Here is a 15,085-nt window from a genome sequence, read left to right on the forward strand (position 1 = left end):
TGCCATGAAATTTGGTTCCAGAAAGTACCAAGGTCAGGAGAACTAATGCCATTTCCAATAGCCTCTGCTGTGCTTTCTGTTTAGTGCGAATTAGCAAATGTAAGTATGCTTAAACACTAAACTTATGTGACAGCCCATCTGTTCCCTCCGCCTCCTCTCTACAGGAGTTAATCTTTACACCTGGGCTTGGAATACCCTATGTATAACAGCTGGAGTGAAGCCAGTCCACGATGTTCCCCCGTCTCACACACCTCCACATCGTTTCCTTTGTTTTCACGCCACAGCACTCCTACAGCACACTTCCACTCACCCACTCCCTACACGACTGATCATACAGATTCCTCCCACCTACCAGAATGCTTTTTTCGATTATGATCTTCCTGTTAATACTTTGTTCTTTAGTTTTACTATGGTGCGTCTCCCTTCTGTTCGAGCAAGGTCATATTACTAAGATTATAAATGCATAAGCATTACACCTTCTTAACATTAGCATATTAGCATTGTCAATGTGCGCATGTTAGCATGCTGAGACTCTTTGTCAGTCTTGTTTTCTGTCTTATCCTTAAAATTATCGTGTGACCCCCTCAGATTTATCTTGGGATCACTTGAAGGGTCCCGGCCCCAGCTTGGGACCCACTATCCCTGAACATATAACCATTATGAACATCTGAGCAGTGTGACAGGAAAATACAAAATAATTATGGCTGGTAAAGAACTGGACAGGGCACCAGATCCCTGCAAAAAGAGGATTGGCATATGGCAAAGAAATGCATCTTGTTCATCTGGTATCAGCCAGTTTGATGTATTTGATCAAATTATGAAACATTAATACTGGAATGGTGCACTAACGCTTTAAAAAAAAAAGGGGGATATCCTCTTAAAACATGGGCAACTCTTATGGACCACTGACCATCTCTCCAGTTAGATGTGATTTAATTTAATGTAGGAAAGAGATATACTGTAAATGTACTGTGACCATACCTACATTTTTTGTTTGTTTGGTTGTTGGTTTGTCAGCAGGATTACACAAAAAATACTAAACAGATTTCCACGAAACTTGGATGGAGGATGAGTCTTGGCCCAGGATAGACCCAATAATAATGCATGGCTCCTGTTTTAAAAAGTCAGGCATATTTAGATGGCTAGAGTACAATTTGATGCAGATCCAAAAGAAATCCAGATCTCCAGATTTAAATGTGTTTGATATAGCATTAGGCTTGATTGAATTAAAGGGGACTTTTGGGCCTTGGCAGAGGTATGCACTCTACTGACTGCCATTCTAGTCTTATCTTTATCTTAAATCTTACCCATACTTTCTCTGTCATCTTAATTAATGAAAACTAATTAAGAAATAATGGGCAAAGTATGACTATAAAGGCTTTTTGATTGCAGATTATTTGAACCTAAATGATTATTTTTTTAACGTGGGTACCTTTGCAGTCAGTATTCTCATTTGTCCCACTGTTGTTTATGTTTGTGAGGATTTGTGTGTTAACGTGTGAGCATGCACTGCCTGTTGAGATAAACAGGTGTCACTCCGTCCAAACCGGTGTGTATTTCAGCAGGGTAGAGGTGGACCAGTTGGTTGCCAGGAAACCAAGTTTGTGTGTCGCTCATGTTACACAGATCTCTGTGTCTCCCGTCTTTTGCTCTGTCCCTCTGTGTCCCAGCCAGGAGCCATATCTCTTTTTGGAACAATCGGACGATATTTTTTATTGAAAACTAACCAATTCTTCTCCAAGCACCAAAGTTTGCAGCTGTTGGTGCTCTGTGGCTGTCAGGATGCAGCAGCTGGCACTGAAGGTCCTCTGCTCCACACTGCTGCTTGTTGCAGTGGTGCCCTCTGTGTACTCACAGTCAGGTATGGGTCCATCCTCATCTGCCTTATATTTGTTTTCTTACTGTGTGAACATCTCGGTATATTTTGGTCTTTTAGAAACTTGTTTGCGTATCTTCCTACACTTCAGATGTTTCCGGTATCATTCGATCTCATTCAAGAGCCTTTCCTCGATAACTTCTCTCCTCTCACTACCTCTGATGATGGCCTGTCCTGCAGTATTTCTTACAACCTGAAAATAAGCAAAACGATGAGACATGACTAAGAATCTGTCGTCTTTCTTTGGCATCACTCTTGAATTTTGCCTACTCACTTTTGTCTATTCTGTCTTTGTGCAGACTCGTGGGAAGTCTCGCAATCTTTCAGCTGTAAAAATATTTCTCTGGGAAGATTATTGTGCGTTGGCCAATCGGCTGGTTTTGAGTGACTCTTCCAATTGACTGCCATTTCTGTCCCTCCTGCAGATTGTTCTCAAGCCGACTCATGTGACCTGTGCGTTGGGGACTCCATGCTCAACCTGACTGGCTGTGTCTGGAGGCTTTGTCCAAATGGTGACACACACACACACACACACACACACACATACACACACACACACACACACACACACACACACACACACACACACACACACACACACACACACACACACACACACACACACACAGACAAGCAGAAGCACACACCCCTGACCTCTGATAGTAATTCAATCATCACAGCTGCTGTAACATAAGCTTCCCAGGTTTGTACAAGATGACTGAATTATTTAGTATGTCAGGAACACACATGATACACACACAATTACACAGTGGCGGACTCGGGTGTGCTTGAGGGGAAGGGGTGGGAAAAATAGGGGGCACCAGCTTTATGAGGTGGGGCACCAGTGAGCAGATAAACTGAACTGGAACTGGAAGGGCACCCTAGAGGGCTCTTTACCATGTTTTATATATCATAGGGGCATCCAAGAGACACACTAAAATGCTTGTTATTTCCCTCTCAGGTAATGACACAGGCATGTGTGTGACTGACGACGGCAACTCAGCAGACAACGCCATGAACTGTAGCTGGACCAGAGTGTCTGACCTGTGCACAGGTAGCAAACAATACACTCCAAAATGAATACAGGATGCTTCCCAACAGCCACAGTACCTCAACTATCTTTTGCATGTTTTATTTCCCAGTTGTTGAGACTGTAGCTGAAGGAGGAGGTGACGGTGACTCAGGTAAATTATATCGTCTCCCCTCCAGCATCCCTTTACACCCCCTCCCCTCTTACTTGCGTCAGACATTTATGATTCCCATAAGAGCTGAGTAAAATGTTCCCTATTGCTGGTTAGTCAGAGCTTTCGCAGAAAAAAAGCCCGCTGTCCCAGTTTCACTGTAGATTAATCAAACCCCTTCGTTTCTGTTCCCTCAGGTGATGGAAGCTCACCCCCACAGTTCTCCCAGGCCAAGTTTGACATGTCCAGTTTCATCGGAGGAATCATACTGGTGCTGTGTGTGCAGGCGGGTGGTTTCCTCGCCATGCGCTTCCTCAAATCCAAAGAGCAGAGCAGCTATGACCCCATGTGAGTTTCTGTGCACGTAGGTGTCAGAGAACAGAGAATTTCGCGTGACTGCATCAGTTTAAGTACCTGCATGTAAATGTGTCACTGTGTGAAGAGATTTTCCGTTGGTGCAACAGTGGCCTCTGGTGGCAGGAGTGAACAACAGCAGCCACGATACAGTGATTCACCTTTAACATCCCTCTAGATTGTATTTAGATTCTGTCCACAAAACCCATCAGTCCATATCAGAATTCTGTCTGTTTCCATACAGAGAGCAGCCGCAGTGAAGACAAGACGCGTGAAGGACAAGAAGATGAGGCTGGAGGACAGCAAACAGTGACTCATCCAGTTGTGACGACAAGAGTTTTTTTTTTTTTTTCTGTCCCTGTCATTTTTGGTTTGGTCCCCATATGTACCCCTGGAGGACTGGTGTGTTTATAAGAGGACATTTCATCATGTAATGAGAGTATCTGCATGTGTTCACTGTGTTTGTATTGTATTTACATTTCAGACACATTTTGACTGTTGGCACGCCTCCAAGGAGCAAAAAGGCTCAGATTTTCTCTCCTTTGTGTTGAAACCCACTGTGAGTTTTCACCAATACTACATGTTAAAGGTTTGTCCTCTTACAAACAACAAGCCACTAGCTGAATCAATGTTTCAACTGTGTAAATAGTACAGTGCGGCTGTGGGAAAGGCTGATATAATCCCATGTAGAGAGTAGGTCAGACAAGGTCGTAACAGGCGTTTCAAACGTTTTTCAAGATCCCTACAAAAATAGATCAAAATGAGATTTTGTTTAAGAATATCTAAGTATATAACTTACAAGTGTTTTACTGAAACCAAAAATGTGATTATTTATGTATGTTGTATATTCCTTCTATGCATTAAGCTGCAGTGAGTTAGATAATTTAGCTAGGAACCCTGAGGAGCCATCTTACAGTTTAACTCTAAAGTTTACAGCTCTACAGAAGAACTACTGCATATGTGAAAAGAGGAATATAAAGCCTTTTGTAGCTCCAGAAGAAAATGCATGTAATCTGATAAACCAGTGATGTCACACAATGCATCTGTTCCAGCGAGTGACATCGATTAAAGCAATTTATACGGCTTTTTTCAAATATGCAGTAGTTCTCCCCAAGATTTTTAAACACATTTTAATGTGTGAAATTGGTGGCGTTACCCTTTAACGACTCATAGGAACATAGAAAATTACAGTTCATAATCCAACATAAGGCCCAGGAGTAGTAGTAATAGTAGTAGACCTTTAGGCTTCATGAATAATCCTCTGATGTGCGTGTGATATTTGTTTTGACTTGTCAATAGCTGAGTCTTTTTTTAAAACCCGTTTTTGTTTCGACTGCTTATATTTATACTAGATAAATACATATCAGCTTTAACCCTTCTATAACAGGTAAAAGAGATGTGATGTGACCCTGTTTACTCATGCTGATGCTGGTTAAGTTGATCGATATGAGTACGTTTGATTTTCTTGTGATGCCACTAGAATGAGAAATGCTTAAAAAGGCTGGCAGTCTCAATAAACTGAAGACAAACACCTGTTTCTGTCTCTCTGTGTGTGTGTGTGCCATGTCTGCTTGTTTGCATGCAAATGAGGAGTTGGTAGCAGCTAATCACAGTAAGAGATTGTACAGTATTTGCAGAACAAGTGAACTGATTCTGGGTGCGTGCAGAGACACACCCCCAGTATCTGCTGATAAGAATCGCCTATTAATCTATAAGCCAGCGTGCAGCAGGGTCTGAGCGCTGGTAGAGGCCTTCAGGGGAGAAGCAAGATGGCTGGTTGGATGCAACAGTCGCTGTCCGAGCCAGGACCCTACAGGCTTGAATGAGCCCACACAAAAAAAGTTCCCAACAGGGCAGACTGTGGCTGTGATCCAAGTCTGATGACAAAGGACAGGACTGAATACAGGTCTTTTACACTCCGAATTCACCCTCCCCCAACACACACACACACACACAAACACATTTCCAATGAGAGAAAGGGACGTCAGGCGTACACACACATTACCACAGTGCACACTAAACAGTTGAAGGAGGCTTCATGTGCTGCTGGCTATTTTCTCTGTACACTTTTTTGGTAATTATCCCGAGTGCTTCTATTATCTGCTACTTTAAACTTCCACTCCACAACATTTTGGAGGCAAATATCAAACGTTTTACTCACTACATTTATTCAATAACTTTAGCTGCTAGTTATTTAGCAGATTACAGAGCCACGGTAGCGCAAATTTAGATTAATGTATTTCATCGGCAATCAGATAAAAACAAAATTGATTCCTATAATCAGAAAAAATGGATCTGAAAATCAGCCAGGTGAGCACTAGGTCAGCTTACAGTATACAGCACACACAGTACATTCATGTAATATTAAAATGCACTTTTATTTGTACTGTTCACACTCAACACGGTTTAAAACAAGCAAAAAGTTGTGTTGATGTATGTGTGCAGTAGGAGCTGGAGGCTACAGGTGTGGGTGCAGCAGCCTCAGTAAGGGGCCCAGGTGTGTGTTTAGCAGGTGTGGACAGCTACAAGAAGAAAGTTACAGCCCACCTCCACCCTGCTATTCTGTAAAACATCCGTGTGTATGTGATTCATATCTTACAGTCAAACAAACACACTGTCTGACGCTGCTCTCTCGCACACACACACACGCACACTCACACGTTTGTGTGTCGTGTTTGCTCTCGCGCGGCTCCCAGCTGACCGCAGCCCCTCTGGAGGGCGTGTTCACTGCGCTGCACACGGAGCTCGACACGCACACACCGCACACGGGACAACTTTTCTCCCAACTTTCCACGCATGGAGCGGGCGGAAGCTGACGAGTGAGGTGAGAGACGTTTTTTTTTGGTGGGCGGAGGGGGTTTACCGTCGTTTGTGTGTACTTTTAATAAATGTGAGAGGGGAGAGTTTAAATTTTGATCCAAAGGAGGAAAAAAGTGGCAACAGGTGTCCGCTCTCTCGCGGTGTTCATGGTGAGTTCAAGTGCTTGCTAAACGGGCGTATTTCACCTGAAGGGAAACTTCATATAAATGATCATGAGCAGACACTTCTGACAGCTTACGTTGTGTTAAAAAAAAAAAAAGAACAGCAGCTGTTAAATCAATTTCAGATAAGTACATCACTGCATACTGTCAAACAGGAGTATCATTACTATTATAATATTAATTATTATTACTACTTACTGCCATTGTAACATTTCTGTGTTGTTTAGGTGTCAGGTTGTGAAAGCTGTGGTACCTTCGTTGCACTGTTTACCAAACTCCCAACCGCTTGGAAAGGATAATCGATTTGCGCATGCGTTAATTACTCAAAGGTAAGTAGCTCCAAGGCAGGGAACACACACACTCACGCCCACACACTCACTCACTCACTCACTCAAAGAGATAAAAGTGATAATATTGTCGTGCAGCAGTGTTTAATTAAGGCTCGTCAGTGTCAATCCATGTAATGGCAGTTTAAAGGGACAGTTCAAAAATATACAAACATGTATATTTTTCAAAATAAATCCTTGATCCTTGACAAAATTGTATATTTTTCCCTCTAACATGAAGTGCTATTTATCCATCCAGATTGTTTTGGTGTGAGTGTTTGAAAAACTCAACAGCAATGTCTCAAGAGCCTTACTCAATATACCCTACTTAAAATAAAGGTACCATGAGTAGTAAGGTTTCTAATCAGTGTAATTTGGTAGAAAGAAAATAGTTCCAACATTAAATTAAATTACTCACAACAAGGTCTGTCGATTATCATGAGCAACCTGGTCACGGCGCTTTGAGTACAACAAACCAAGTGACGTCTAGTTCCTTTATATTCAAGAGAAGGCAGACATCTCTAAAGCTGGTATCTCCAAAAGTCTGCAACTCACACGAAACAATTTAGATGGATAACATCACTCCAGCTCAGGGGAAAGATATGTGTTTTTGATTTTGGGTAGAACTGTCCCTTTCAATACTATTATTAGCGTTTATATTCAAGGCATTGCAGTTGCTGTAGATGAGAGAGTCTATATTGGAGAGCATTTGGAGCAGGACTGGATGAAAGTAATCGAAGCAGACAGGAATAGCCTACCTGACACAGCATGTGTCCTCACCCACTGAGGTCCCGGAGCTACTGGAGGAAACATGATTTCAAAGTGTATTGAATGGTTCAAAAAAGTGTCTCCAAACCACAGGACGAGATAAACCTGAGGGATAATTTACAGGTTAAGATAGAAGACAATAAATGTGTCTGCTACACAGACTATTGTAGTTTTTTCCTGACATTTCTTTGCTTTTTTCTTATGAAAAACTGGACTGGACTTTTACCTCTTCAGGCCTCAAGAACCTGAGAAGGAAAAATCTTTTTTGAACTCTGACATATCCAACATGTGACCGCAAATAGACAGCAAACAGTGCTTCACTTGAAGGGGTCATAGGTCAAAAAGGTTGGAAGCACCGGTTAAGCAGGAACAACAAGAGCAGAATTACACTAGACGGTCTAGACTTTTTTACAGCTTGTTTGGTAGTAATAAAGGATGAATAGGTGCCGTCTGTTTAAGGATTGTGGTTTTGCTTCAGGGATGGAGGAGGAGCAGGTCGACTCTTCTCTTGACTTGAGCCATCTGACAGAAGAGGAGCAGTCCACCATCCTGCAGGTCTTACAGCGTGATTCGGAGTTGCGTCGTCTTGATGAAGGACGTGTAAGGTCAGAGGTGACTGTTAATCCTCTTTAGGGGTCCAGTTATTAACACCAACATACAGACATGTGACACAGGAAAGGAGCAGAATATCAAAAGGGGACAAGTCAAGTCAAGTCAGAGAGCGTGATAGTATAATAATGACTTAAGTGTATCAAGCAGCACAGCTGAAAGGATTCTTTGTTTGTTTTGTTGTTTATCGAGGCCCACTTTAAAGCCTTTATCATGTTACTCGACTGCTAAATGTATCTGCCATTAACTCAGTTAGCTCAGTTAGACGTGCAGCTAGTGATCCAGGCTGGGAGCTGTGAGCACTAGAGGACTGTTAGTGTTTACACCTTGCACAGGAGCTCTAGACTGGGATAGGCTGTGGCTAGCTGGTTAGCATGCTAACTCCAGTAGATATATCTGCAACACCTACCTATTTCCCCCTTAACAATAATGTTTCCATCAAACTTTCACTTTGTAAGATACCCACAAATCAATTGCCACATTGTGAATGTGGGGCTTCTAGGTTCCCTTTGTTTTCCTTTATTGAGCTCATGCAGAGAAATGACATGAAGAATATGTAGTTTTAACAAGGCACCTCCATTTAACCACCACTTGCTGCTAGTCTGCCAGCTGATGAATGCCAAATAATTGGGCTTGATTGGTCATTCAGCCTTGCCTCAGTGAGGGAAGTTCATGAAGTACGCAGTGAAATTATTTCTGCCTGCAGTGCAGAGCAGCTCCTGCATGTGAGGAATGTTTGTAATGCTATAAACGCCAGTGACCACAGACCACATGATCAGAGAGCCCCACAGAACCTCTGATTCAGTTCATGAGAACTTATAGTAAACCTGTTGTCTCCTGATTGTGATGCTCGTGTTGATTGGTCTTCAGCTAATGATAAATTATTATTATTTATTGTGTTTTTGATGAATTGATTCATTGTTTGGACTATAAAACATCGGAAAATAGTAAGAAAGTCCATCACAATGTCCAAGATACTAAGGTAGACAGCAAATCCTTAGTTTTGAGAAACTAAAGAATATTTAAAATTTTAACTTGATGACTGACTTAAACAATTAATCATCAAAATTGTTACCTTCTAATTCTCGTGTAGATTGGTTCGCTGAGCAGTCAATTAATCATTTCAGCTCTTCTGGCAGGGTGGTGCATGGATCAAAGAGAAACGTGCATGAAACATCCTGTCGTTTACTTACATGGAACCCTGGCGAGTCAGACAGTGTGTGTTTTTCCTCTTAGTATGATTGACCCACGTCTTAGTGCTTTATCTGCTGAGCAGGAAGTGACAAAAGTGACTGTTTAGTTTGTGACCTAAGTTAACATCAGCTGACTTTTGCTGACAGGAGGTTGTGATTGTTTGCTTTTTAACCCGGCCCTGTGTCAACACTGCAGGATCCTCGAGGAGAAAGAGACAGACCCGATACGTCTGCGCTCGCTGTCGGGAGCATGGTTTGCAGAGGAGCGCAGCAAACGTCATCGCAGCCGGTCGGGCAGCTCCCTCGTCCACGCCACCATACGTCACAGGAAGACAAAGAGCAGAGGTCTGTTTGCAGTTAACACACTGCCACTAGGCTATTACAGACCTGTGGGGGCCTGTTTTCCTACTGTTGTATGGGATGGGATATCCCAGTGATGGTTCTGTGGTTGTTGCTATGGTAACAGATGCGCCCCTGACTGAGCTGTTCAATGGCGAGAGAGAGGAAACCTCCCACAGCAGCAACACCTCTCCTCAGGCTGAGAGAAGACTGAAGGACAGCAGAGATGAGGAGAGCGAAGTCCTAGTGGAGAGCAGTGATGGAATGTAACTAAGTACATTTACTCAAATACTTTACTTTCATTTATTTAATTATTAGAGTATTTCCATTTTCTGGTACGTTATACCACTCGACAAATATTGTGCTTGTAATTTAAATAAATGAAAGTAATTTTTTTGACTGAAAATTTGTTTTGATACGCAGCTTTTAATGTCAGAGACTTTGGGTTCTTTTTACAACACTAGTGGAGGGCGTCTGTCACAGAAAATTCCCCCAAAAATGTCAATGTGTGTGTAGCTGCATTTCCCCCAATATCTTGTGTGTTTTCAGGAGTGAACAAAGTTTTAAGCCTACGCGTACGCCCAGGACAAAAAGTCCCGCAGCACAGGTCTGTGTACACGTGCTTGTTTCTTTTTTCTAATCTTGACAAGGAAAAAATCATCTAAATACAAACAATCATTTCTGATTCCAGGGTCTCCAGCAACGAAATAATTCCACATCATCCAAAGGTCTGAACGCTTCTCTCTCTTAGTGCCTCTGTAGCTCTCTGTCTCTTAATTTTACTGTATTAACTCATCATTCTGCTCATAGAGTCTGAAAGGAGAAGTAACGGCCATGCAGAGGAACCTGAGGTGATTACATCACACACCCACACTCACAGATTACCACTGCTGATGGTTGTATCGGGCTATTTATTTCACCTCCTATTCAAAGAGTCCATATTCTTCATTATCTAAATGCATAAATCAATCACATTTCGACTTTTCACGTGCAACAGTAGAGTATAAAATTGTTGTTAAAGGACAGGATATATAGGGAGAGTAGTGACGCCGCGCACATTAATGTGTGTGTGTTTGTGTGTTTAGGTCGACTTTGACGGTCACAACGGGGAAACTGACTCTCTGAGCAGCTGCCTGACAGAGCCAGAGCCAGATCCAAGCTCTCTGAGAAGCAGCTCCACTGGCAGCCTTCATTCAGGCTACACGGTAGGTGCAATACGTGCATGCACACACACTCACACGCACTTTTGATTAATTGGCCATCCAGTGACGCAAGATGACTCAGCTCTGGACTATGACGTAGAGGCTGATCTCTGCTCTGTGTGTGTGTGCTAAAGCTCAGTGGAAGCATGATGAGTCTGTTCAGCTCGGGGGATTTTGGAGTGGTGGAGGTGAGGGGCCGCATCCAATTCTCATTGGTTTACGACACCCAGAAGGAGGAGCTGCAAGTCAAAGTGTACCGCTGCGAGGACATCGCTTCGGCACGCAAGAACCGCTCAGACCCGTAAGTGACAGTGCATGTGAACGTTCATCATGCAATGACAAGAAGGTCACATAGCAAAATTGGTCAACAATGTGTGTGTGTGTGTGTGTTTTTCACAGATATGTAAAAGCCTATCTCTTACCCGACAAGTCGAGTCATAGTAAGAAGAAAACGTCAGTGAGGAAGAAGACACTAAACCCGGTCTATGACCAGACGCTCAGAGTGAGACACAGAAATCCCCCATCTGCCATTTGTCCCTGCAACACGCTCTTTACTCTTTTTCATAAATTACCACATTAAATGTTTTCTTCTTGTGGTGGAAGATAACATGGTATGCTTCCTGCACTCGCCCCTTCCATTCTTTCATTTCTGGCTCTTATCTTGCAGTATAAAGTGCGTATCGGAGAGCTGCGTAGCCGGACCTTAAACCTGTCTGTGTGGCACGCTGAGCCCCTGGGGAGGAATGTGTTCCTGGGGGAGGTGGAGGTGTCTCTGGGCCTCTGGGATTGGACCTGCAGTCAGCCGCTGTGGCAGGACCTGCAGCCGCGAGTAAGCAAGTGTAGACATGCAAATACACAATGATGTAGTCATGTAAATTAGCATGCGAGTTGGAATCCTCCCAGACAAATATTTACCAAAACGCTATGCTCCCTGCATGTACATTTGCTTAGCATCTGAGTGTCTATGTGACAGCAGTTTTGGCAGCTTTGTTTGAGACACAGAATACTGGGAGGAGTGTCTCTTGTGTCTGGGAGAGCTGAAGGGAGACGAAGACATGCTGTGAATTTCAACTAAGGTTTTTATGTAACCTAATCTTTTCCTGCTTCACACTCCCCCTCGCCTTTCCTCTCTCTTCCCTCCTGTGTCTTCTCCTCAACCTTTATCTTTTGCTCATTTCTGCTCCCTCCCTCCTGCCCTCCATCACAGGTTCATTTGAGTCCAGACTCCATCAACAGCCGTGGGATTATCGTGCTTTCTATTAAGTTTATCCCAGATGGATACGAGGGTGAGCAGAACACACACATTATGGATGCAAGCTGTGTCCCAACTCAATCACACACTGTCTGTGTGTCTCACACATTGCCTGTGTTTGTGTTAAGGTGGTGGTCTGCCTCTGACAGGAGAGCTTCACATCTGGCTTCGGGAGGCTCAAGGTCTCCTGTCCAACAAAGGGGGCCCAATAGACTCTTTTGTCAGAAGGTGTGTCAGCGCTGCAACATATTCCCTGATATTTTGTCATCATTTTGTTGAGAACAGGACATGTATATTCATCAGTAGGTTATCATAACACATGCATATTTATGATTATCATATTTAGGTACATCTCCATCACAATATCAATATGATTGAACAGAATTTTGGTTTGATCATAATATAATCATAATCTACCCCCCACAAGCTACATACTGCCAGACGCTAGTCGGCAGAGTGGTCAGAAGACACGGATGGTGAAGCGCTCCATCAGCCCTACCTACAACCACACCATGGTGTATGATGGCTTCCACTCCAGCGACCTGAGGGAGGCCTGTGCTGAGCTGACTGTCTGGCAGCGCGAAGGGTTAAAAACGCACATCCTGGGAGGGGTTCGTCTGAGCTGTGGAACCGGTGAGTGTCCCTCTCTTTTATTTATGTCCACAGTACACATTGATGCACAGTGTTTTATGCCAATATTGATACATGTAACAATAACCTGTGTGTCTGTGTGTGTTTTGCTGGTTTCATTATAAGCATACAAAAGTGAAAAATGTAATGACTGGTCATTTGTAGGGTCCTGTTTCCAGTTTCAGTGAAGGCATTTGTGACAGATGATATAAAAAGCAACTAGAGAGGGGAACAGCACTCATATCTTTACCTTGTTCTGAAAGCAGCAGTCAGTGTTAGGAAAGTATTTGTTCTCTTGTGCCTGGTCTGTGCAGGGGATCTTATCTCTTATCAGGCACCTCTCAGTTCCGGTCTGTTGTTTGCAGTGTGCTTTTTAAATTAACTCACTCACATATGTTTGTCTTAAGTCAGTAGGTGAGTGGAGATTTGACGCAGTATGGCAAAAGGTTTACAAGTTGGTGAATAAAAGCTCCACCATCTCATTTTAAGATTCAGCTTCGTGTCCTATTTTCTGTGTGCTGAGCTGTGATTACAGATTCATTGCCATCTCATGGCTCCCCTGACATCTCGTTGGCTTATAGGAGGGCAGCAGTTTCTGCGTCAGAGGATGTGACATTAAAGGTTTTGTTTGACTCTTTGGTTTATTTTATGGTTTTGTAGATGGTGCCATAAAAGCAGTTTTATGCTTCGCCTACAGTCGTGCTTAGGAGCTGTGTGGTGACAATATTTCAGACGAGTGCTTCACTTTGCAATTTGTCCTGTTGGCATTTCAGGCATTTCAGATGGTCATGTCATCAGAGCAAGGTCATTTTTAGGTTAGCATGTCACAGTGTTACTGTGAATTGTTAAATATCTCAAATTGTGTTGGTGGTGAAGGACGAATCACTACCAGAGTTCTTCATGTGAGCAATGTGCAAAATGGTTCTGACTCAAATAATTTAGTTTTTGTGTGGTGGTTGCCTCGATATTGATGGTGTTGCTCATAGTTGGTGTTTTGATGAGTGGTGTGTAGCGCTGACGGAGCAGCAGCCTCTATCTCATTGTGGTTTCCTGAAGGAAGATGATATCATAAAGTGGTGAGGAGTGACAACTTCAGCTCAACTTCAATGAGGTTTTGCTTCTTGTAAACAGACACACACACAAACACGCACACACGCGCACACACACACACACACACACACACACACACAAACTCTTCAATGCGATTGTTATGCTGCTAATTCCCTATACGCTGCTATTACCTATTATTTACATGTCACCACTCTGAATACTATCTTAATCTTACATGACCGCCTCATATTTATCATTTTACACTGTTTATCTCTTTATTTTTTAATATTGCTCTTTTTATATTGTTTCTTTTTAACACCAGGGTGTGCCACGGTATTTCTGTTGTGTTGTTGTTTTACGATACGATACGAAGCAAAATGATACGATTCAATATGATACGGTACGATACGATACGATACGATACGATACGATACGATACAATGTGATATGGTACGATATGGTATAATACGATACAATATGATTCAATATGATACAGTATGATACGATACGATATACTTTATTTAGATGTAATGCACAGCTTCTATCAAAAATTGTTTTTGTCAAACCCAAGCCAAGAGTTTTGCATAGTAGTACAATGCCAATGGAGTATCTTAAATCTTTTGTATGTATGAGTAGTGGTCAGATGTTGGGATTGTTTCTATGGCTTGATTCAGAAAAGCACAATTCATCAGCGTGTGGATTGTGTCGAGCTAATGTCCTCAACATAAATGCTGAATCACTGTGTGCTTTCTAATGGCAGGTCAGAGTTATGGGGAGGCTGTCAGCTGGATGGACTCCACAGAGGAGGAGGTCTCCGTGTGGAGCTCCATGATCGGAAACCCAAACCACTGGATCGACACATCACTGCCAATCAGAACTAACCTCGTGCACCGGTCTGACTGACAGGCTTTGTGCACAAACATTTGTTCATATAATGACTGGACTGAAAGAATACCCCCTCAGCACATTTAACCTCACACTGTTTATTTCCGTTTTTCATACATACGAACACACACACAGGCGGCAGTAGTGGTGCAATATTGTGAGTTAATGGCGTAGGTTAGAAATATTTAGTTTGGAAACCAAATCTGTCTGCATTTAAAATGTTTTACTTGTTACATGTTTTGGTTCAGTCTGTATCTTATCTGACAAAAGTACATTTGTAATCATTGTAGTTTATTAATTAAATTTCAAACCTGAACTGATGAATCATCCAGTGTTTGTCATTACTGACTAAATTAAATATTATGCCAAGGAGACAATAAAAGAGATATTTATTTCTAGTTGTTTCCCACACGTCTTAGACTCTTTGGAACATGCCAGA

At 42.6% G+C, this 15,085-nt stretch overlaps 2 protein-coding genes across 3 annotated transcripts; both read left to right on the forward strand.

The window, feature by feature from the left end:
* Positions 1-1,672: 1,672 nt before the first annotated feature.
* cd164l2 (CD164 sialomucin-like 2) lies at positions 1,673-4,924 on the forward strand. Its single transcript, XM_084378959.1, has 6 exons — positions 1,673-1,861; positions 2,302-2,388; positions 2,838-2,930; positions 3,019-3,060; positions 3,255-3,405; positions 3,656-4,924. Exons 1-6 carry the CDS (start codon positions 1,783-1,785, stop codon positions 3,669-3,671), a joined length of 468 nt encoding a protein of 155 aa, XP_084235085.1. The 5' UTR covers positions 1,673-1,782; the 3' UTR covers positions 3,672-4,924.
* Positions 4,925-6,149: 1,225 nt separating this feature from the next.
* On the forward strand, positions 6,150-14,966 carry sytl1 (synaptotagmin-like 1). 2 transcript variants are annotated; one of them, XM_084378660.1, is made up of 16 exons: positions 6,150-6,235; positions 6,620-6,720; positions 7,965-8,091; positions 9,485-9,633; positions 9,755-9,893; positions 10,177-10,234; positions 10,319-10,355; positions 10,438-10,478; positions 10,713-10,832; positions 10,964-11,130; positions 11,229-11,331; positions 11,497-11,658; positions 12,037-12,115; positions 12,210-12,309; positions 12,509-12,714; positions 14,522-14,966. In XM_084378660.1, exons 3-16 carry the CDS (start codon positions 7,967-7,969, stop codon positions 14,662-14,664), a joined length of 1,629 nt encoding a protein of 542 aa, XP_084234786.1. In that variant the 5' UTR covers positions 6,150-6,235; positions 6,620-6,720; positions 7,965-7,966; the 3' UTR covers positions 14,665-14,966. The 2 variants fall into 2 exon arrangements, with proteins under 2 accessions (XP_084234786.1, XP_084234785.1); XM_084378659.1 differs by lacking the exon at positions 6,150-6,235 and adding an exon at positions 6,318-6,380 and having other exon boundaries at positions 6,620-6,721.
* Positions 14,967-15,085: the final 119 nt, after the last annotated feature.

Source organism: Pagrus pagrus (assembly GCF_965226575.1).
Source record: "Pagrus pagrus genome assembly, chromosome: 17".
Lineage (NCBI taxonomy): Eukaryota > Metazoa > Chordata > Actinopteri > Spariformes > Sparidae > Pagrus > Pagrus pagrus.

Coding starts and splice junctions, on each gene's coding strand:
- cd164l2 (XM_084378959.1), top strand. CDS start 1,783: ATGCAGCAGCTGGCACTGAAGGTCCTCTGCTCCACACTGCTGCTTGTT. Junction 1,862..2,301: donor CTCTGTGTACTCACAGTCAG/GTATGGGTCCAT, acceptor TCCCTCCTGCAG/ATTGTTCTCAAGCCGACTCA. Junction 3,061..3,254: donor AGGAGGTGACGGTGACTCAG/GTAAATTATATC, acceptor CTGTTCCCTCAG/GTGATGGAAGCTCACCCCCA.
- sytl1 (XM_084378660.1), top strand. CDS start 7,967: ATGGAGGAGGAGCAGGTCGACTCTTCTCTTGACTTGAGCCATCTGACA. Junction 9,894..10,176: donor GTGGAGAGCAGTGATGGAAT/GTAACTAAGTAC, acceptor GTGTGTTTTCAG/GAGTGAACAAAGTTTTAAGC. Junction 10,479..10,712: donor GCCATGCAGAGGAACCTGAG/GTGATTACATCA, acceptor TTGTGTGTTTAG/GTCGACTTTGACGGTCACAA.